A 24171-nucleotide genomic window follows, 5' to 3' on the forward strand; every position below is an offset into this window, starting at 1 on the left:
CAGCCCAGCAAAAGTGCACTGGCTGACATTCAGTGATCCACATCTGCCCTCAGGTGCCTCGTCCCTCTCCTTGGTTAACTCTAGATCTCTTGAAGTGAGAGGCAGCCGTGCGCACCTCTATTTCTCAGTAAATGTTGATGAACATTGCTGAAATGGAACTCTTGTTTTGTTTTGTTTTTCGGACAGGGTTTCTTTGTGTCTTTGGAGCCTGTCCTGGAACTAGCTCTTGTAGATCAGGCTAGACTTGAACTCACAGAGATGTGCCTGCCTCTGCCTCCTGAGTGCTAGGAGTGCCACCTCCGCCCAGCTACATTTCATTAACTCTTACTCCGAAGTTACCAACAACATATCATGAAGGTGAACCACTAAGTTGACAAACTAATAAATTAAATTACATGGAGCTGGAGAAATGTTGAGCAGTTAAGATTGCTTACTATTCTTGCAGAGGACCCAGGTTCTGTTTCCAGCACCCATGTAGTGGTTCACAACCACCTACAACCTCAGTTTCATAGTCTTATGCCTTCTTGTGGCCTCTGTAGGCACCTTCATATATATGGTGCACATGAGCTCACACATACACAAAAATAATAAATCTTTAAAATTGTATTAACATGGGGCAGCCCATTATAAGCCTTGAAATACTAGGTGTGGTGGTGCACACCTTTAATCCCAGCACTCCAAAGGCAGAGGCAGGAAGATGTCTGTGAGTTAGAGGTCTAGCACGTTCTAGGGCAGCTAGAGACCTAGTCTCAAAGAAGTAAAATCTTAAAGTAACATTTTAGTGTCAGAAATTACTATCACAGGGCTGCTGAGATGGCTGAAGTGGGTAAAGACTCTTGTTTCCAAGTCTGGACCAGTGGAAAGAAAGAACGGACTCCCCCAAGTCACCCTCTGACCTCCACACACACACACACACACACACACACACACACCAGGGCCCCATGTGTGTACACACAGAAGCACACTCACAAATAAATGCTTTAAAAAGTATTTACATATATCAGAAAATTAAGTGTGTCTTTGTTCTTATGGTCCTTGAGTGTAAAAAAAAAAGGATAAAATAAAACCTCAATAGGCAATAAAAAGAATTACTAGATTTTTTTTTGTCTAATAAGTGTTTTTATGCTGATGTATGCAAATAAGCTTACAAATTATTAACGGAAGATAATTATCTCCTTGCCTGAATCAGGCTAGTTGGGGAGACATAACTCATGGAAAACCTTTTCTAATTCTCCACTACTCTTGGGAAAAGAGGAGTTGGCAGCCACATAGAAGGAACCCTCCAAAAGCTGTCCCACCATTCTGTCAAGAAGCACTATCACTCTTGAAATCCCATGAACTAACTGGCCTGATATAAAAGAAGTTTTTCAAATTCTTGGAAGAGCAGGCATGGTGACTCACGCCTTGAGAGGTAAAGACAAAGCCGTGGTTCAAAGGTCACCCTCAGCTACATTGAGTTAGCGGACAGCCATACAGGGGACTCTGTTCCCTACCCTCCTTCCTCCCCACCAAAATATTCCAGAACAGCTGTTCTGGGACAGTGCTGCAGAGGCCCAAAGCCGCACCTCCCCACTGAACATAGGCAAGAGGCTCAAGTACATGAAACGCCCATTTGTACAGCTCTGAGGAGGAAGGCGGTCTTAGACAGTAGTGCCTATTCTCCCTGGTTCCAATGATGAAGCTATTAGGATGGGCAGGAAAATGAGTGCTGGCTCCCCTTGAGCCTGCCCTGAGGCCCATGCTCATGAAGGCATTACTTTCATCCCTAAGGTTCACTCCAAGGCTGCTGGCAAACACACTGTCTCCCATGAGTACACATTTGTTTTCTGCATTAACAAAACAGAGAATTATTTCATTGACAGAAAGGCCAGAGTGAGCAGGATGCCCGGGAAGTGCTTCGGTGGAGATCCTCCTCCAGACATCTTGGTAATTACACAGCATCAAGTGAAACACTTGCAGTAAACATTACCAGCTGGAAGTTTTGCACACGCATTCTTCCACTATCATTTAGTCAACTGAGTCTTATTAACCACAAATAATTTGAAGACAGGGAAACCATGAATTAAAAGGAGGATAACAAGCATTTTCAGAACAGTTCTGGTCACACATGAAATTCTAAGGCTATTAGGCATAATGAAGCAAAACCAGCACGCAGTGAGAAAAGGGGCCAGAGACCCCTGTGGTCGGCAAACATCAGTGTGCAGCATACTTGGTCAGGATGAAATAAATGCTGCATTTTGACATAGTAATTACTTTCACAGAAACATTTTATAAAGTACAAAATTCATTTTCAAAAAGAAATAAGTTTTTTTTTTTAACATTTTACTGGTTTAGGATATGAACATTCATTTTTGGTTTTAAAAAGCAGTAAGAATATTTTTTAAAAAAAAAATCCTTGTAAATTTTCTTGCCAGGTGATGGTGGCACACACCTTTAATCCTAACACTTAGAAGACAGAAGCAGCAGATCTCTGAGTTTGAGGCCAGCCTGGTCTACAGGCGAGTCCAGGACAGCCAGGGCTACACAGAGAATTGAAAAAGAGAAAAGTTTCAAACTTTCCCTATTCTATCTTGTGTTTCTCTTTGTTGATAGTTTATTTATTGTGAGAAAGGGTCTTGCTGTTAGATAGCCTAGATTGGTATTGACCTTGCCAGCCTTCTGCCTCAGCCTTTCAAGTACTGGGATTACAGGTATATATTACTACACCCAGGTATTAATAATTTTTTTTCTTCTTGCCATTAATAGTTTTAAATGCCTAAAATAATTTAACTAAAGTCTTGCTGGAAGACATCAGGTAATATTTTTATAGAGCAGACAGACACCATAAACCTAGCACAGAATGTAAAGAAGCTAAGAGGACTCCGGGAGGGAGGGATGAGTGGGGAGGAGGGCGCGGCGCAGGGCCAGGGCCTTTGGGGAAAGCAGACCAACCCTTAACATTTAGCATCCTCTCACACATGTAAAATGGAGAGCCTGGAGAAACTGCTCAAAATCAACCGTCACCATTCTCAAACATAAGCCAACCTATCACTTAGAAAGTCATTACCATTTTATCACTAAATCAGTTCACAAAAGACAGGTGTTATATGGTAAACCCCTGTGTCCATGGATGCAGAGGAATGGCTTGAGTGCATCTGCTCCAGGAGACTGATATGCTGACCACTCAGGCCAGGCTGACCCACTCACAGCTGGAGTGGTCTGTGCTGCGCATGCTCGGCTTGGAGGCATACCACTCCCCCGACTCCTCACAGATCCCAAACTGTGTTCATGGTGGTTCACAGGAGGCATGGACTGTGGCCGGCTCTGCCTTGTTATCACGGCCTTCCGCTTTTCCAAAGAGATGCCAGGCACGGGCCATTTTGCGAAGTTTAGCAATATTGGGTTTAACCTATGTGAACAAAGAGAGGAACTAACAATAGGAAAAGCGTGACATAAAAGATTTATTTATAAGTATTTCAAAGTATGGCTCCCCAAATGTGTTTAGACTTCTCCTTTCTGGACTCAGAAAAGATGATAGTGTTCCTCAGAGTTAAACTGTAAGTCTGGATTCTTTTCTCCTCAGTAGTGGGGATAGGGATTTGTTGAAGGTGGGGTTTTGTGGAGGAGTAGTGGGGCTGTTTTGCCTGTATGTATGTCTGCGCAACATGTATGTGCATGCCTTGTGCATCAGTGCGCTTGAAATCCAGAAGGCGTCAGTGCGCTTGAAATCAAAGTTGTTGACAATTGTAAGCCTCTCTGTGGGTGCTGCAAATCAAACCTGGATCCTCTGGAAGTGCAGCCAGTGCTCTTAACCACTGAGCCATCTTTCCAACCCCATAAAATAAAGAGTTTTAGTGGAGTAAAATCAATTGGATAAGCCAGGGAATAGTACACGAAATCTCCATGCAAGAAAACCTTTACTGTCATTAGCGAGAAAGAGAAGCAAAAGAAAGAAAGGGTTCCGGAAAGCAGTAGAGTCCCGTGCACACATGCATTTCAGTTTCATTTAAGATCGTGACGGAAGGCCGGAGAGATGGCTCCTGGGTTAAGAATATTGACACTCTTCCAGAGCACATGGGTTTAATTACCAACAACCACAGGGTGGTTCACAATTATGTAACTCCAGTTCCAGGAGATCCGACACCCTCTTCTTGCCTCCGTGGGTGCCATGCACACACACAGTGCATAAGCACACACGAAGGCAAGACACCCATGCACATAAAGAAAAGAAAACTGGATTAGAACGAGGATAGAAAGCATTCGTAATTGAAGCATTACCCATGTCATTGCTCATGTGCTGCTCACACAACAGATCAGAGCCATGGCACAGGAGAGGCAGCCAAAGTCTGGCTCCCTGCTAAATGATGAACGCAAGAGATGGTTTGAGACAGCCATCTCCAACTGCTGTCTCCATCCCAGCCACACCTGCAAGGGACAGGGTGTCTCGGCTATGTACTGACAGTTCTCAGTTCAAATTGCTGGAGCTGGCAGGCAACTGATGTTCAGGATGTATGTGCAATATGAAGTTTCAAACCAGGCCAGGCAGTGGTGGCACACACCTTTAGTCCCAGAAATTGGGAGGCAGAGGCAGATGGGTCTTTGTGAGTTCAAGGCCAGCCTGGTCTACAGAGTGTGTTGCAGGACAGCCTAGGGCTACACAGAGAAAACCTGTCTCAAAAACCCCAACCAACCAACCAACCAAACCAAACCAAACAAAAAACCAACAACAAACAAAACTAAATAAAAACCCAGGAAACCATCATGGAGATGATCTGGCACTTTAGTCTAAGATTCATTTCAATCAAATGCGAACTAAAAGATCAACTGGCCAGGCACTGGTAGTACCCGCCTTTAATCCCAACACTCGGGAGGCAGAGGCAGCCTGGTCTTCAAAGAGAGTTCCAGGACAGTCTCTAAACCTACAGAGAAACCCTGTCTCGAAAAACCAAATAAATAAATAAAAGCTCAAGTGTATGTTGTGGCCTTAAGCCTTAAATAAAACTTCCAATGCGTGTTTTTTTTTTTTTTTTAAACGCTCCTGTTTTGAGGAGAATAATGAAGGATTACAGGGGGTTGGAGAGATGGCTCAGTGGTTAAGGGCACTCACTGACTGCACTTCCAGAGGATGCAGGTTCAATTCCCAGCACCCAAATGGCAGCTAACAACTGTCTGTCTCTCCAAGATTGGACACCCTCATATGGACATACATACAGGCAAAACATCAAGGCAAATAAAATAAAAATAAAACTTTTAAAGGAGAAGGATTACAATGAATAGAGGCTGGAAAAGAAAGAAAAGATAAACTTTGCTCCTTCCTGATTCTCTATGTTTGTGTGGGTTGGTTTTTGTCAACTTTACATAAGCTGGAGTCTCCTGAGAAAAGAGAACCCTCATTTGAGAAAATACCTCCATCATCTTGGCCAGCAGGCAAGTCTGTAAGGCATTTTCTTGATTGACAATTGGTGTGGGAGGGTCTAGCTCACTGTGGGTAGTGCCACCCTTGGGAAGATGGTCCTGGGTAGTGTGAGAAAGCACGCTGAATGAGCCATGGAGAGCAAGCCTGTGGCAGCACCCTCCTGGCCTCTGCTTCAGTTCCTGCCTCCGGGTTCCTATCCTGCTTGAGTTCCTGAATTGTAATTGGGATGTATAAGCCAAATAAACCCTTTCCTCCACCAACTATGTTTAGGTTGGTTTTATCACAGCAACAGAAAGCAAACTAGCACAGGGTCATTACTGCACCTGCGTTTCCTGCTCCACGTGGTCCAGGTCAGCTAAGGGCAGCATTGAAGGTCTCCCATGAGCACACTGGAATGGCAGCTGGCACAGGGACAGAGCTTCGATGAGGCGAGAGCTCTCCTCTAGGCTCAGGCAATCGTTAAACTTAATGGCCCCTAAATGAGAGAGACACCAAAAGTCACAGTGTGCATGGTGAGAACCAATGTCAACCTCGGGTCAGAGCTCTGAATCTGGACAGAGTAACACATTTCTTTAGTTTGGCCTTAATACTGCTTAACTGGCACCTGAGGTCATGGAATGGACTAAGCCTTCAGGACTGCCCTGCCGTCTCAGCTCCCATATAGAGTTTGTCCCTCTGACCTCTCGGGAGACATCCCTTAACTTGTTAGGACCTTCCTTTTGGGCTTTTTCTTCAAAGACATGAGAATAGTAATGAGTTTGTAAGTTCTAGTTTCCTTCTGTCCACGAAGGTTTTCTTATGTTTATTTTATTTTCCCTTTTTCTTGATTTTCATAACTGTCTTCCTACTCTAAACCTCACATTATAACTCACCTTTATTCTAAGATCAGTCACAGTCTATCGAATGTCTGCTTTGTATTGGGAGCCTTTCAGACAGTGAATGACAACATGGTAAGACAACACGAGACAAGTTGCTACGGAGTAATTTAAATTATCAGTGCCCTGAAACACAGGCAGGAATATGTAATGCAAGGCCAACCGGATTTAGGAGGCCAGGGAATGGTAAAATACTTCAGCTGAGGCGCTTGAGTTAGAAGACACGATCTATTGGAGAAGGAGCAAAAAGGTATTTCCAGTTCAGGAAAGGCCCCTGTAAGGGAGCCAGGACACAGAAGGGACAAGAACAAAGAGGGATGGAGGCGGAAAGAGCACAATGCAGTGTGACGTGCTGAAACTCCAGAGAGAGGCAGGGGTCAACATATGGAGACCTCAGTAAGCTGTAGGCTATGGCTTTTGGCAAGTATGGTAGAAGATGCCGGTGATCCTAGAGCTTTGGAGATAGAGACAGGAGGATCCAGAGTTTAAGATTATCTCCAGCTACATATTAAGAGACCAGCCTGGGCAATCAGAAACTTTATCTCAAACAAACAAACAAACAAATAAACAATAAATAAATAAATAATACATACATAGTTGGGCAGTGGTGATGCTAGCCTTTAATCCCAGCACTCAGGAGGCAGAGGCAGGTAGATCACTGTGAGTTCAAGGCCAGCCTGATCTACAGAGTGAGTTCCAGGACAGCCAGAGCTGTTCCACAGAGAAACCCTGTCTTAAGCCAAAAATAAATATGTAAGTAAATGCATACATATATAAAATACTTTTATAACAAGAATATTAGTAAAAATGTTAATGTATATTCAAGATAAGAGAATGACAGACTGAAAGGCATATTTCAGAAAGATCTACCTGGCTGGGCATGGTAGCACACATATGTAATTCCAGCACTTGGGAGGCTGAGGCAGGAGGATTGCTACAAGTTGGAGTTTGGCTTACTCTACATAAGTAGTTTTAGGACAGCCTAGAGTACAAAGCAAGATCATAGCGAGGACTCCTGTGGGTGCTGAGGAACAATTGCTTGACCATGGCTGGGAGGGATGTGAGGGGTGGGGGCAAGGAGAGAGGCAGTGGAGACAGCCATGATGCAATCTGGTGATGTAGGGCATAAGAGCTGGGCAAAAGGGCAAAGAATGAGATACCTGCAGCTAAGCGGGGGTAGGCAGACGTGTGGAGACTGAAAGGACTGGAATAAAACTCAGGGGTCAGTGGGTCAAGTAACAGCCACTGGGGGGGGGGGGGAGGCTGCAAAGCTGACACTTCCCTAGTGTGAGGTCTGTGATGCTATGTCCACTCATCACATCCCTTTCTCAAGACCCCGCCAGATCTAATGCTTCTGGACCAGCTCATCACATCCCTTACTCAAGACCCCACCAGATCTAATGCTTCTGGACCACTCATCACATCCCTTACTCAAGACCCCGCCAGATCTAATGCTTCTGGACCACTCATCACATCCCTTACTCAAGACCCCGCCAGATCTAATGCTTCTGGATCAGCTCTAAAGGTTTCCCTGGAACCTTCAAAGCGTCTGGTCTTTATTTGCAGCCTAACTTCTCCATACTCTTGGCTGCTCCTCAGGAGAGGAATTTACTCCTGGCTTTTGTGGTTCTGCCAAGGCTGCTTCCTCACTCTGTGTCGAGCCCTAGGCTCTCTGGGCCTGAATCCCAGCACCCCCTTTAGGGCCCACACCTTGGCTTTGTCAGTCAGTCTGCATCCATGCTGGGATTTACTCTGAGAAGGTAATTTTTAACGTAGATTCGGTTGCCTGACCTAAATTACTCTGTAAAAGGTTCTCAGATATCTGCATTTTGCCTCCTCTACAGTCACTGTTCCTCTCTCTGCCAGTGTCAGGACTGGAGCTGATGTGCACCCTCTTACCGTGGCAGGCCTGGGAGGCCAGCACCTTCTGGACTGTCAGTGGCAATGTCCCCTGGACGCCTCCTGTGGTCTGGAGCAGCTACATTATTAATAAAAAGAAAGTGAGATAATGAAGCCGTTTGTGTGTAGCACTTAGGTGTGACACCATTAAATAAGAGAAAAGCTTACCTCCACTTGTTCTCGAATAAATTCCTATAAAGCCAAAGGAAGACAGGCATGAATGCACTGTTCTACTGTGCTTGCTCTTTTAGCATTTAAAACCATCAGTGACACAGGAAACCGTCCCCAAAAACTGAGAAACGTGATGACATGAAATCAAAAAGTGTCTGCACAACAGGGGGCACAGAAAGCCTACAGTGCGAGGGAAAATCTTCGCCACCAATGGAAGAGTTAACATTTAGCACATACAAAGAGCAGCTAATGTGGGGCTGAGTGGTGGTGGCACACACCTTTAATCCCTGCACTCTGGAGGTAGAGGCAGAGGCAGGTGAATCTCAGTGAGTTCGAGGCCAGCCTGGTGTACAGCGCTAGTGCCAGGACAGGCTCAAAGTGATACAAAGAAAGCCCTGTTTTGAAAAACCAAAAAAAAAAAAAAAAAAAACAAAACAGTTCAGACATCAAGTTGGAACACAAACTGTTAAGAATGTATCGATATGTATCAATGAGCTGGACCACGATGGTGGCAAACGCTCAGGGGCCAGCCTGGCCTACAGAGGGAGTTCCAGAGCAGCCAGGGCTACACAGGGAAACGCTGTCTCAGAAAAAAGAAATGCAGCCATGACTGTTGATTGCTAGGATTCAAAAAGTCCTCAACGCCGAGCTGCTCCAACGTTTTCCCAAATCAACAAATCCTGCAGTCAGCCTGACTTAATGTAATCAGATTTCCTGAAACTTTGTTTCAATTTCAAGTAAACTTTGAAGTAGTCTTTGAAGTCACTTCAGGGAGTTTTTATTGTAATTTTCTGGTTAAAACTTTAGGTATTGAATTACAGTAAAGTTCTAGAAGATCCCATCTTTTGGATTTGACACAATTTGAATCCAAATTTGACTCCAAATCTAGAGCAGGAGTCTGAGGAGAAAGGAGCTGTGTGAGCAGAAAAGACATCTGCTGAAGGCAGGGTCAGAGCCAACCAAGGCCGTCACCAACAGGCAGGGTGGGATGTTGTGAGTCAGCACGTAGGTGCTGGGAACAGAACCTGGGTCCTCTACAAGAGCAGCAAGTGCTCTTAACTTCTAAGTCATCTCTCCACCCCCACCTCCATTTGGGACAGCATCTCACTGTGAAACCCTAGTTAGCTTTAAACTGCTTACTCCTTTGCCTCTGAGTGCTGAGATGATCAACAGGTGCCACACTGATAGCTCTCTAAAACACTTCTAAGCACACACACCTCTACCCTCCGCATCTCGCTGTACTATAACTCTTTCCCTCCTCTTTACGGGGGCGAATTCATCTTTAAATGTCTAGCACCCGGCACACTGACCGTAGCACAAGCGTGTGTTGACTAAAGATGGGACACTGAATTAGTGGCTTCCAGCTCCTTCCCAGGCACGGGGAGAGGTATCTCACCTCCACAATACTCTTAGCCACAGTACATCTTCCTCTTCGAAGTTCGCTGGCTTCTCTTTCTACAAAGCAGAGTGGCACTTTTCCCACAAGGATCAAAGAATCACTAGCATCTGGAAAGATCAATTGCAGCCCCAGATCTTCTAAATGTTTGTGGTAAGACCTAAGGAGACAGTCCCAGATGCAAATGCATGACTTCACCGCTTCAGCGCTGGCTCAGAAAGCTTGAGAGTTTTCAAAAGCGCCCACGACCTTTGGAAGTTGTATTGTTTTCCTTACGCTTATATGTGTTTAGGATTTTATTATCAGATTTCCTTTTCAATTACAGTAATTCTCATTCACAGTTACACTTTCTAAGAATTCAGTTACTTGTGGTTGACCGTGATCCAAAAGAGTAAATGGAAAATTCCAGAAGTAAACTTTTTTTTATCTCTCTACTTTGGGGACTGAATTGGGGCCTTGCACATGCTAAGCATATGCATCCCCAGCCACAAAATGTAAATGGCACGCTGCTCTGAGAAGTCCGATACTATCTCAAGCTGTCCCCTGAGGCGTCCTGTTGTCCAGCATACCCACTGTGTACGCCACACACCTGCTAATCACTTAGTTATCAGATGACTACCCCGTGTCAATTTTTAGAAAAGGTTTATTTATTACATTTGTATCTCGTGTATATGCATATTAGCCTGCATGTATGTACACCACATGCTCGCCTGGCACCTGTAGAGTCTAGAAGTGGGCATGGGATCCTCTGGTACTGGAGTTACAGTCGGTTGTGAGACTTCATGTGGTCACTAGGACCCAAACCTGGGTCCTCTGCTACAGCAGATAGTACTCTTAAGCACTGAACCATCTCTCCCACCTAGTACTGCAGTTTTTATGCTCAAGTAACCCTTATTTTATTCCATAATGTCCCCAAAACACATTAGCGGCATGCAAAGAAGACAGCAGAGCATGAAGTAAGGAAGACAGACGGACCATGGAACAATGGGGCATTGCTACAGGACATGCAGATTAACTATGGCATAAGGTGGTAATCTACAGGGAAAACAATCATACTCAGGGCTCGGGAGTGCCGTTTTCAGGCATCTGCTGAGGTCCGGTAATACATCCACACATGAGAGGGAGAACTATTGTAATAGTAACCTTTTTTCCTTCTGCCTTTTTATTGAGAGAACCAATTTGCTCCCAAATATTACTCCTAAGTTTTCATTCTCCACTAAAGAACTAACTTACTGCTTGCATTTAAAGAAATTTGGCTCAAAGAGACCTCTGAAAATGTTCTGAATCATAAAAGAGAGAGGTAATCAACAGCCCCAAGAACTAAGACGTCCAACTGGGGGTGTGCTGATGTCAGTGAACAAGTAAGTGATGCTCTAGGGGAGAAAGCTGTATTGGCAGCAGTGAACATCCAACCCTTTTCATTTTCAATGACTGACCCCGCCCAGGTGCGGGAAAATGACCTATCCAGGACTTGCCCCACCCTGGCTTCACAGTATTTGGCTTCTCCCTAATAAGATTATGGTAATGAAGAATCTAGAATGAACCAAGACACAAGAATGGAAGCAATTACTACCCTAACTTTGCTCTCAGAAACAGTACAGCATAAACACTTGGCTGTTCCAAGAAATAAGAAGTGTTCTAAGCCAACTGCTGGAACAAATGATCAGGGAAATTCTACCCTCTACTCTACAGCCATGCTATAGTGGAAGAATGACATCTGGGGTCAGAAGACAGGCTTCGAGGGCCTCTCCACGGCTGTCAAGACCTCGAGAAGCCACTCACCACCTTTGTCTGCTTCCTTTTCTGAAAAAGATGGAACAAGTTATCGTAAAGCTTTATACTACCAGCATTGTGTCCTCGAGGTGTTACTAACCTCAAGAGTCCCCTTTGCTCCTTTGGTACCGTGATGGCTAGAGGAGGAATTATCATGGAAGACAGTAACTTCTTCCGACCAGAGCTTTGTGGAGGCTGCTTCTCATAGGAGTCTATTGGAAGAGAGATGAATGAGAGGAGTAAGAAGGGAAGATGGTTACATTCAGTCAAAGGATGCTGGGTGAGGCATGGCCATGGTAAAAGTTCTCTTGAACTAAGCAGTGTGTTCAGTGTTCAGGTCTACAATTTGGATTCTAGTAGTAGACTAAGGAAAAGCCAGACATTTGACTCATTTTATCCGTTTTTCAAAATAAGAAAGAGAAGACTAAATTCTTATATGCCGATGAACAAGGCACTGTTCCTATAGTTAATATGTGTGGTAGCAATACAAAGATACACATGTGGCATAATGTCTGTAAGTCAAGTCAAGAGGGCTTCTTGGTTCCTTCAGAAAGGTTTCTCGGTCTCTGAAAAGAATTTGCCAGTATTATTCTCAAATGGTGCAGGCTCTATATAGTAATTAAGTAATTTAAAAATACTTATGTGTATGTGTGTTTTGCCCAAATGTATGTCTGTGTACCATGTGTGTGCCAAGTGCCCACAGAGGCCAGCAGAGAGCATTGAACCCTGTGGATCTGGAGTTACAGACAACTGGGAGCTGTCATGTTGGTGCTGGGAATTGAACCTGGATCCTCTGCAAGAGCAGCCAGTGCTTTAACTTCTGAGCTCTCTCTCCAGTCCCCTATCATTGATTGGTGTGTGTGTGTGTGTGTGTGTGTGTGTGAGTGAGTGTGTGGTGTGTGTATATGTGTGTGTGTGTGTGTATGTATGGTGTGTGTGTGTATGGTATGTGTGTGTGTGGTGTGTGTGGTGTGATGTAGGTGTATGGCAGGGAGCTACACACAAGCCACGGCCCACACATGGAGATCAGAGGACACCTTTGGGAGTTAGTTCTCTCCTTCCACCTTCATGTGGGAGACGGGACTAAACTCACTCAGCTTGTCAGGCTTGCATGGCAAGTGTTTTGCTAGCTAAGCTATCTCACTGACCCAAAAGTTCCTTTCTAAAGAGCCAAATATTTTACTTGTTCATTTCTTGCATTTCAACTTTTCTTTGATGACATCCTTAGCCTGAGATTCTTGGCTACAATCCTTAACTGCTACACACCACAGCCAAAAGCTTTAATAACTGTTATGGTCTTGGATAAGCCATGGAAAGATCAAGCCTTCTGATCTCCCTTTCTTCCTGACAATTCTTTTATGCAAAAATCTCACGATGTTGCATAGTCAGTTCATTTCTTGTGATCATCACTTTTCTTAAAGCCCAGAGCTCTGGGCTGGGGAGATGGCTCAGCAGTTAAAACTGCTCTTCCAGAGGACCTGGGTTCAATCCACAGCACCCACATGGCAGCTCACAACTGTCTGTAACTCTAAGATCTAAAGTTGAAAGCTCTTAGTCTCCGCCAGCTTCACATGTGCTCATCGTGAAGACAGGTTTGTGAAAAGTCACCACAAAATCAAGACACTTGAGCAACAAACATGCTCGCTATTTAGTGACCTGAACATAAAGCTTGCTTTGCCAGCTGCCAAACAAGACTTGGCAACCACCCTCCAGCTGCTGGAAACTGCTGACCAGAGACACAACCTACACATTTCACAAACCACTGTATTTCACCCACCAAAATGAACAAGGGAGGGTGGGGGTTTTAAATTTAAATCTCACTCAAAGTAAGTAATTTTTCTCCCTTTGTTTTGACTGTATCTTTCCAAACCCTTGGGCCTTCATTTGTTTTTTGAGACAGGGTTTCTAACAGCTTTGCCCAGGCTAGGCTCAAATTCACAGCTCCACCTGCCTCTGGCCCCTTGTGCGCTGGGATCAAAGGCATACACCAACATCACCTGGCAAAATACACTTAAAGGAGTGGGGGTGGGGGACTTCACTTTATAAGGGCAAAGAAAATAGCAGTGATATCATTGCTATTCCAGTTCATGAAACATCTACCTGGACCAACCAAACCAACCAAACAAACAAATCAAAAAAGCACAGTCATTTTGAAAAGATACATTTAAACTGTACAATACCAGCTGCCCGTGAGAAAAGAAATACAGTGAAAGACAAGGTGTAAGGGATGCTTTGTTCTATTTCCGTTTGTATCTTTTACAATGAGATCAATCTATTCCCACTACCTGTGCCCAAATCAACGAGATTTTAAAATAAAAGTACTTTATGGGACTCTGGGTTACGGGGAAGGCCCCGTGAGAGTCCACAGGCACTGGAGAGCATACCTGTGTGCTGGGAGTCAGAGTGAACCAGCCCAGCCAGCCCTTCTGCAGGTCTGGGAGGAGAATAAATATACAGCAAATACGCCCGTGATCAAGTCTACCAGACCCACATGTTTGGATTAGCAGAGCAAACTACTGCAGGCTCTCAGTGGGTTTTCAGACTGGATGATTTCAGCCTAATTTTTCAAACGTGCATCCTTCCTTACAAGGCACATGAGGAAACTCTTTTCAGCATATTAACTGTGCTGGGAGCCTGAAATGTGCAGTTGCAGACAGATGCTTACCAGAAATAAGCTGCTCCAAACGAACTCGCTCATGGGCAGCGTGCTGATCCACCAAGACTAGCAGATTTCCACCTATAAAACCATCCACAATTACTGGGTTTCCAAGCTCAAGATTAAAAAAAAAAAAAAAACCCATAAGGTTGGAGGAAGAAAAAGTTGTATCCAACCCACTCAATAGCAAAAACATAAGATATACTGAGTAGATATAATCATAGTTTTTTTTTTTTTTTTTTTTTTTTTTTTTTGAGACAGGGTCTTGCTATACAGCCCTAAGTGGCTGTATAGACCGGGCTGGTCTTGAATTCACAGAGAGCCATCTCTGTCTCCCAAGTGTTGGGATTAAAGTTGTTGTGCTATCACACCCAACTCAATTATAACTTGAAATTATCAGTAAATTAACAAATTCACCCCTGGTGAAAACCCCTTAATTCATCAATATTTCATTTAGAAAGGAAGGTTAAATTTTTAAACATATTCAACTTATTCAATACAGACTTGGCTATATTAATTCAACTTTACTACAATGAAGAATTATTAACTAATGCACTGTATACATTATAGGCAGTGACTCTTGATTTGCAAACCACTCTCAAACTCAAAAATGGCATACTTGTACACTTTAGATCAAAGTCCAGAACTTTTGGTTTTTTTTTTTTTACAAAAAGGCAGAAAAGAAATATTTTATGCTCTTTTAGGCCACATGGATTCTGTCATGACTATTCGTCTTGAGCCAAAGCAGCCACAATCTGTGCCACTATAGCTATGTTCCAATAAAACTTTATTTATGGACACTGAAGTAACGGCATATGATGTGGCTATGTCAAGAAGTCTTCCCTTGTTTTTTCCTAACCATGTAAGGATGTAAAAAGCATTACTTCCCTGGCTGCAGAGAAACAGACCTCACTGTGTCTACTCACAGGCTGCAACTGTAGCTGGTTCCCAAGCTGTCCTAGGTGAACCTGTCACCTGGAAACATGCTCAAATGCTGACTCTGGTCAGGAGGTCAACAATGGGGTACAAGTTTCTACAATTCTAACTAACTCTCAGGTGATCTTGCCTAATGGTCTCACATTAAAAAAAAAAAAAAAATGGGGGGGGGTCAGAGAGATGGCTCAGCAGTTAAGAACACTTGTTTCTCACCCAGAAGACCTGGGTTTGGTTTCCAGCACCTCCGTGGAATCTCACAAAAATTAAAGTATTTGAACTATGAGTAGTTCTGTGTGTGTGTGTGTGTGTGTGTGCGTGTGTGTGTGTGTGCGCGCGCGCGCGCGCGCGCGCGTGTGCCATAGAAGACACGGGTGTTACATCCATTCCCTTGGAGGTGGGGTCACATAGGAGCTGGGAGGCACCTGATAGGGGTGCTGGAGATAGAATTCTTGACAAGCTGAATGGCTGTTAACCACCGGGCCATCTTTCCACCCCCTACAAGCCTCACTTTTCAGAGCAGGGCTTCAGACTTTCAAGTACAAACACAGAGCAGAGGGTTTGGAAGTCAACCCTACAGGGAAATCCCGGGGGCAGGACAACTTTCCATGACATTATTGCAGCTTTTATTTTTATGTTCTGGTTTTTCGAGACTGGGTTTCTCTGTATTGCTTTGGAGCCTATCCTGGAACTTGCTCTGTAAACCAGGCTGGCCTTGAACTCAAAGAGATCCGCCTGCCTCTGCCTCCCAAGTGAGATTAAAGGCGTGTACCACCAACACCCAGCTATTACAGCTTTTAAAAGCTGTGTTTGTGTTATTTTAACCAATAGATTGAAACTTATTGTTATTAATCATACTATAACAAAAGCTCTTCTCTTGAGTTTGATAAATAGAAAATGTCTTTTTCTATTTCTATTACAAGATTAAACATTTTTCTATGTTACGGTGACAGTTTTACCTGTCAAGTTGGCACAAGGTAAATCATAGAGGACACACTATCTAGAGCAGGCTGGCCTGTGGGCATGTATGTAGAGGACTGTTTTGATTAAGTTGCCTAAAAGTATGAGGCAACATGCCCTGGGTTTGTGGCCTAAACTGAAAGAGCAGACAAAGCAAGCCAAGTGGATGGGAAGCCCTGTTCATCTCTCTTCTCTAGATTATGGGTATGATGCGACTAGCTTCTTCACATTTCTGCCTGACTTCTTCTCAGTAATGAATTTAATCTGGAGTTGTGAGTTAAAGAAAACTTTCTTCCCGAAATTGCTTTTTGCCAGTGTATTTTCTCATAGCTACAGAAATGAAGCCAGGGGAGATCCCATCAAATGCACAGCATGAAAGCCTAAGACTTAGACTTAAAAGACAATTGACTTTGTATTTTTGAGACAAGATTCACTGTATCTCAGGCTGGCTGCAGACTTTCTATACAGTTAAAGGTGGCACTCAACTTCTGATCCTCCTGCCTCATATGCAAACATTCTGCCAATTAAGCAACACACCCCCCCCCACACCCCACAAACAGACTTTCTTTTTTTCCTGTGTGTGTCCAATCTCAAGCGTCATTTCTTAAACCACCCATCTTTTCTGAGGGGGGCTCTCACTAGCTTGGATCCCATCAAAAACTAGTCTTGCTGGCTTGTGTGCCCCAGGGATCCACTTGGCTCTGTGCCTCTCAAGCACTAAGATTATAAGCATATGCCAGTACACCCAGCTTTTTAAATAATTCTTAATTAACTATTTAACTATATTAATTATTTTTAGCTTAGAAAACAAAGTATTTTATCATGGCAGCTACATGAATAAGTGCCGTATACTTTGTTTTAATTTGTTCTCTTTAAATATATTTAAAGATTTTTTTATGAATATATTAGAATGTATTTAAATTTGAAGAACAGACAAAGGATGTGGATTTGGGATTTTGTTTCCTTATTTCCTTACCCATATTCTAACATAGTATCTTTAAAGTTTTTATCACTCTTTGAGAACTTCATATACTTATACATTGTTCTTTGATCTTTCGAGCACACGCGCACGCACACGCACACACACCCAGAGCTTTTCTGGGCCTTGAATCCAGGTTCTGTTGCTTGTGAGGCAAACTCTTTACAGACTGAACCTCCCCTGGCCCCAAAGCAGACTTCTGACAGCAAGTATAACACAGGAGTGTCCCCCATGTAGACTATTAACCTTCTTCGAGGCTAGCAAGAGTGGCAGCTGTTTCTGATTAATACTGAACATCTGGCATTGGGCAAAACAATGGAACCAACCAGACTCTGCAAAGGAGTGGCCTTAATGACCAACACAAATTTCCAAACTCAGGAACACTCTGAAATCCAACCTGTACTGACTGGGAGAGCGGCTTATCTTTCCCAGGTCTATATGATGCTTATGAACTTTTTATTTCTTGAATGAAGCAAAATACAGAAGACAATTCATTTACATAAAAGACTTGTTTTTGATATTCCAACAGGAAAGAATACAAGTTCTGTAACAGATATTTTCATGTTATAGTCTTAGTACATAAAATACAATTTTACTTAATAGTAAATACATTTAGTCTTTAGAATATCATAACTGAACAAATGTATCCTAGTAGGCAGAAATATATAACTAACCTAAAATGCCAACATATGACATGTGTCCAATAAAAATGTCATTATCAAGTTGGGGGGATCATGGCACACATCTTTCATCTTTTAGCCTGGCACTCAGGAGGAACAAGGATCTATGTGAGTTCAAAGACAGCCTAGTCTACATAGAGAGTTTCAGACCAGCTGAGGCTACACAATAAAAACCTGCCATAAAAAACAAAATGCAGGGAGGTGGTGGCATATGCCTTTAATCCCAGCACTTAGGAGGCAGAGGCATGTGATCTCTGAGTTCAAGGCCAGCCTGGTCTACAGAGTGAGTTCCAGGACACCCAGGGCTACACAGAGAAAGAAACCCAGTCTCAAAAAAACCAAAAAACCAAACGAAAACAACACCACCATCACCACCCCAAAAAAACCAAGCAAGCAAAATAAAAATAAGTCAATTCAGGAACAGGTTACATATTTATGACTCACATTTGGTTCCAAGAAATGGATTCAACTGTGTTTTAGGCAGGGACTCATGATGTAGCCCAGGCTGGCCTTGATCTTGCTACTTAGCTGAGGGGGACTCCACCTCTACTTCCCAGCCCTGGTCTGGACTTTCAGGAGTACATCATTATGCTCAGTTTTATGCAGTGCTGGGGACTGAACCCAGGGTTTCATCCATGCTAGGCAAGAAGTGCTCTACCAATTGAGCCACATCCTCAGCTTCGAGAGCATTCTTGAGTTTTGGTTTTATTGTTTTCTTGAGACAGAGTTTCTCGGGGTAGCCCTGGCTGTCCTAGAACATGCTCTGTAGACCAGGCTGGCCTAAAACTTAGAAGTCTGCCTGCCTCTACCTCCTCAGTGCTGGGATTAAAGGCATGCACCACCATGCCCAACTCTGGTTTTGCTTCTGAAAAAGAATATGAAGAATAAATACTCTTTGGTAGCAAATTCAAAATAAGTATAAACTCTCAAGAGAAGTTTAACGAGTCATCTCTTGTTTCTTTGCAGATAGACTGATTTTGTGCTTACACCCTTCTTGGGTGCCACTGATTGAGATTTGGGTATCTCAAAAATAACAGAATTTCAAGTAAGTAAAACTTCAGGGCTGGAGAGAAGGGTAAGCACATACAGTGACTTGCTGCCAAGCCTGAAGACCTGAGTTCAATCCCCAGGACCCACATGGTAGAAGGAGAGAACCAACTCCTGTACCAAACCCTGAACACAGTCTGCTTATTCTAAATCTATAATCTATGACAAAGTTGGATTTATAAGTTAGGTACAGCAAGAAACTCACAATAGCTAATAATAGAACAGGGCTGGAGGTGGCTCAGTGATAGATTAGTTGTACAGCATGCTTAGCACTGTAAAAATAAATAATACATTTATAACAATGTGCTGGAAAAAAACTGCTAACATCATTTCTATTGTATTTGTACAATCATTAAATATAATAAGGTTTCTTTGAACAAAATGTAATACTGTACATTTAATTTGGTAATGTATGCAGCTACTAAGCAGTGGGCAGCTAGGGTATGCAGCATGGATACACTGGAATCATTTGCAGCTTGGGTGGACCACAGTGAGATGATACGAAATTGCGTCATACTGTTCATACAGCAGTGTGAAACTTAAGACTTACCAGTTGCTTATTTTTGGAATTTTCCACATAATATTCTGACCTTGGCTGACTGTGGGTAACTGAAACTGAGCACTGCAAGGCCACAGACACAGGCACACAACTGTAACTGCGTCCAAAATTGTCATCAAACAAAGTCTCCTCACTCTCTGCTGGTCATTCCCTCCCAGGTCTCAGATTTCTGAGCCTTTCCTTGCATGAGCAGCAATGGCTCTGGCCCCAGCTCTCCCAAACAGTTCTCGGTGTCAATGTCTCCACTTCACAAAACCCGAACGGGCCTCCCCTTAGCAAACAACACAGCAGCAGCTGGTGTGAGGTCGTGGCTATGGCAACCTTCTATTTTCTCTGTTTCTCTAGCGATTCCTTCTCCTCTTCTGCTAGTCTGCCTTCCTATTCAGCCGTTAAATGGTTAAATTATTCTACATTCAGGGCTTCTCCTCTCAATCTTCCCATTCCTAGGTGATAAAATTTACACCACCAATAACCAACTTTATGCTGTCAACTCAAATTTATATCACCAGGTCAGAACACTCTGGTCCACACCTGCACTAGCCAAACACATTCCTGCCGTCTCCTCTTGAACATTTCAAAGAGAATTTAGACTAAACTTGTGACTTTTATCCTCCCAACCTGCTCCACCTCTAATCTGGTCTTGCAACATCATTCATTCACTTGGCCATGGAAGTCAGAAAACTAGGAGTTACCCTTGATATCCCTCTCCCATAACAATCCATCACCAAGCCCCGTGGACTTTTATCGCCTACTTTCCCAATGCGTCTACATTTTTCCTGTTTGTTCTATTGGTGCTGAGGTCGCACATGGTAGTCCAGGCTGTACTCTCTAAGCTTGCGCCGATGTCTGTCATCCTGCCTTGGTCTTCTGAGTACTGAATTATAAGCATAGACACTGCACTCGGTCCTAATGCTTTCACTTCTCCTGAGTCTACCATGAGCCTAGGTAACCAATATGTATTTCTTAGGTGCTGCAATTATCTTCTTAACTGTCTCTGTGGAGTCCCCAGAACTCTACCCAAACTCATTCTCCAAAACTGCAACTAGAAAAGTCCTTCTAAAACCAACATGACATGACACACAGCATTCCAAAACCAAACAAAGAACAGGAAATATCCCATAGTTTCCAGCTAGTGTCAGGACAGAGCAAAGCTTGAAATAGACGTTTAACACCTGGCTACTGCTTCCTTCCCAGTTCTGTCTCCATGCTTGCTACCCTGCTGTCCTGACAAAGGAAATTACATATTCACTGCCTTGCTTGACATGTTCATACTTCAGACTCATTTCACCAACAACCATCTGCTGACCCCCCCTGACCAAATCAAATCTTCCCAGTATCAGTTCTTACACTATCTTCTACTTCATAACGGCTACATTGAAATTTTATGTCTTTTACGATTACCCATTTCTCTGACATATCTTTTTTCTATCACTGTACCCCAAGGGCCTGGTATAGTCCCTAGAAAACAACAGGCAATCAAACAATATTTGTTGAGTGATTTATGTAGGAACTATTGTTTCATTAAAGCAAGTCACTACCTGATTCTGTATAATTCTCTTAAGTTTATGTGTGTGAGTGTTTCGCCTAACTACACATCTGTGTACCACATGCACGCCTGGTTCTTGGGAGGTCAGGAGAGAGCGTCAGATGCCCTAGGACTTGAGTTATAGATAGCTGTAAGCCACTAGGTGGATGCTGAGAATCGAACCCAGGTCCTCTGGAAGAGGAGCCAGTGCTCTTAACCACTGAGCCATCTCTCCAGCCTCCTGATTCTGTGTAACTCTAGAACCTAGAACACATTATATACGCTTACTATTATTACTATTGATGAAAACCCTGTAAAAGAAGTTGGGGGGGAGGGTGGGCTAAGCATGAGGACTTGAGTTAGATCCTCAGAATCCACATAAAAATGCCTGGTAGGTGGTACATATTTGTAATATGAAAACTGGAGAGGGGGAAGACAAGACCCCTGGAGCTCACTGGCCAGCCAGTCTAGCCTAACTGGTGACCTCCAGGCAAATTAAAAAATCCTGTCTCAAAGGAGATGGATGGCATTCCTGAACATGACACCCAAGGTTATCTTTTTTGTTTTGTTTTGTTTTGTTTTTCAAGATAGGGTTTCTACAAGTCTAAGAGCTAGTTCCAGGGCAGCCTCAAAAAAAAAAAAAAAAAAGACAGGGTTCTCCGTGTAGCTTTGGAGGCTGTCCTGAACTCTCTCTGTAGACCAGGCTGGCCTCGGAACTCACAAAGATCCGCCTGCCTCTGCCTCCCGAGTGCTGGGATTAAAGGCGAGTGCCACAACCACTCAGCCCACACTTATCTTTTAGTGTTCATATGCATAAGTGAGCATCTTCCTATACGTACAGCCACTAAAGGGGGAGGTTGGGGAGCTCAGGGGCAAAATAAATATTGCTATGCAAGCATAAAATGTGAGTTTGGATTCCTAGCATCTACATAAAAACCTGAATGTGGCTGTCCACACCTACAGCTGCAACAAAGGGGAAGGTAGGGACAGGCAGATGAGGTAGAGGTATTGCTGGACAGCAAATCCAGTAGAAACAGTAGTCTCTAGGTTTACAAGTCGGGTGAGAAGTACTAGAGGAAGGCACCTGAAGTTCTACACACACACACACACACACACACACACACACACACACACAGAGAGAGAGAGAGAGAGAGAGAGAGAGAGAGAGAGAGAGAGAACTAACAATTCTATAACAAAATATTTTAAGGGAGCAGAAGATGTAATTCTCCCTTTGACCACATTTATTTTCATTTCCAAGGTGACTACTATTAATAATAGTTTAATGCAGCAGGTGTGGTGTGGTGTAGGCCTGTAATTCCAGCAGTCTGTCAGGCTGAGGCATTAGGACACCATGAGTATGAGGCAATCCTGGGCTACATCTCAAAAGACCACTAACTTGATATATCTCATTTATATGTATGTGTGTCAATGTACTTAAAATTCATGTACTTTAAAACTTGTTTCAGCCTTTAGATCCGTTTCCCTTTATCTGTTTAAATCACTGAAATTACAACAATTTCAAGTTGTTGATCCCACACAAGCTGTCATATTCCACAACAGGAGCATCCCCCAGAACACCGGTCAGATTATTAACTGAAGCAAAACCCCAAGCTTACCTGCTTTGCCATTCTCTTCCATTTTCGTGCTCATTAAACAGGCAATAAACTTGTTGTCCACTTGCCGGAGAACCTGTCATTCATTTAGATAAATAGTGTGACCCTAACAAAAGTTAGCAAAGGCGTATCTGCATAAAGAGCTAAAATGACATTTGACATGCTAACACCCACAGTTAGCTCATGGCTCCACCCAGGAAGGTGCTTGTCACCAAAATGGACTGCCTGAGTTTCACCTTTGGGACCCACATGGAAGAAAGAACTGACTCTTGCAAGTTGTTCTCTGACCTCTATCTCATTCCCAATAAACACAAAAAAGACTTGTTTTAAAACTCTTGAGTAAGAAGCCAGGCAGTGGTGGCGCACGCCTTTAATCCCAGCACTTGGGAGGCAGAGGCAGGTAGATCTTGTGAGTTTGAGGCCAGCCTGGTCTACAGAGCAAGTTCCAGGGCGGCCAGGGTTGTTACACAGAGAAAACTTGTCTTGAAAAGCCAGAAAATAAAATAAAATAAAAAATAAAACAAAACAAAAAACTAACCAACAAACAAAAAACCATTAACAGTGAGTAAGGTGTTTCTGACTGTGAGACAGTTCTGAGGTAGGATAAAAGGATGGGCAAGGAGGCCAGGTTGAAGACAGGAAGAGAAGAGAGTTGGCATCGGCAGAGTATTTCTACAATGTTTCCAACTGAGAGACTCTCAGTAACACATATGACCAGAGACTGCTAATGAATAGAACTAAAATAATTTATGTATCTTTTTAAAGACATTGTCTCAATATGTAGCCCTCCCTGCCTGGCTTGGAACTCTATGTAGACCAGCTGGTCTCCATATCACTGACAGCCTCCTGTCTCTGCCTCCCAACTACTGGGATTAAAGGTGTGTCATCATGCATTGAACAATATACAAATTCTCAACTGTGAAAAGCAAGGAAAGCTGTTGTAGATTATTTTAAGGTGTTACATTTGTTTATACTATGGAGCATTTGTTTAACGATGTAAAGATGTGTTGCTTTTGTTTAGGCTGTATTTGTTTAACTCTGCGAAGCTGTGATTCTTTGTCTGCCTAAAACACCTGATTGTCAAATAAAGAGCTAAATGGCCAATAGCGAGGTAGGAGAAAGGATAGGCGGGGCTGGCAGGCAGAGAGGATGAACAGGAGGAGAAGTCTGGGAAAGAGAGGAGCAAGAGAGAAAGAGAACAAGGAGAGGAGGACGGCAGGGGCCGGCCAGCCACCCAGCCAGCCTGGGAGTAGCCACACAACAAGAGTGAGAGTCAGACACACAGAGGTAAGAAAAGGAAAAAGCCCGGAGGCAAAAGGTAGTTGGGATAATTTAACAAAAGCTGGCAAGAAACAAGCCAAGCTAAGACAGGGCATTTATAAGAAAAAAATAAGCCTAGGGTGCTGGAGAGATAGCTCAGAGGTTAAGAGCACTGGCTGCTCTTCCAGAGGTCCTGAGTTCAATTCCCAGACACCATCCATAATGAGATCTGGTGCCCTCTTCTGGCCTGCAGGCAGACATTCAGGCAGAACACTGTATACAAGGAAGGGAGGAAGGGAGGGAGGAGGAGGAAGATATAGAGGGAGGAAGGAAGGAAAAGCCTCAGTGTGTGATTTATTTGGGAGCTGGGTGGTGGACCCCAAAGAACAAAGAGCATAAGGGTGAAAAGTATAAACCAACTACAGAAAGCCATTTTGGGAGAGCTGGTCT

General features: G+C 43.5%; 1 protein-coding gene across 2 annotated transcripts in view; it reads right to left on the reverse strand.

The window, feature by feature from the left end:
- Positions 1 to 2323: 2323 nt before the first annotated feature.
- The window catches only part of Mlh3 (mutL homolog 3), a 33567-nt gene continuing 11719 nt past the window's right edge, over positions 2324 to 24171 (reverse strand). For both annotated transcript variants that reach the window (XM_051196348.1, XM_051196349.1), the window contains 8 exons: positions 22465 to 22537; positions 14175 to 14246; positions 11610 to 11721; positions 9737 to 9896; positions 8338 to 8361; positions 8170 to 8248; positions 5719 to 5870; positions 2324 to 3388 (listed from right to left, as the gene is read on the reverse strand). In XM_051196348.1, the coding sequence (XP_051052305.1) occupies positions 3266 to 3388; positions 5719 to 5870; positions 8170 to 8248; positions 8338 to 8361; positions 9737 to 9896; positions 11610 to 11721; positions 14175 to 14246; positions 22465 to 22537 (795 nt within the window). In that variant the 3' untranslated portion in view covers positions 2324 to 3265. The remainder of the gene's footprint in view (positions 3389 to 5718; positions 5871 to 8169; positions 8249 to 8337; positions 8362 to 9736; positions 9897 to 11609; positions 11722 to 14174; positions 14247 to 22464; positions 22538 to 24171) is intronic.

This window comes from Phodopus roborovskii, unplaced genomic scaffold (genome assembly GCF_943737965.1).
Source record: "Phodopus roborovskii unplaced genomic scaffold, PHOROB, whole genome shotgun sequence".
In the NCBI taxonomy this organism is placed as follows: Eukaryota; Metazoa; Chordata; class Mammalia; order Rodentia; family Cricetidae; genus Phodopus; species Phodopus roborovskii.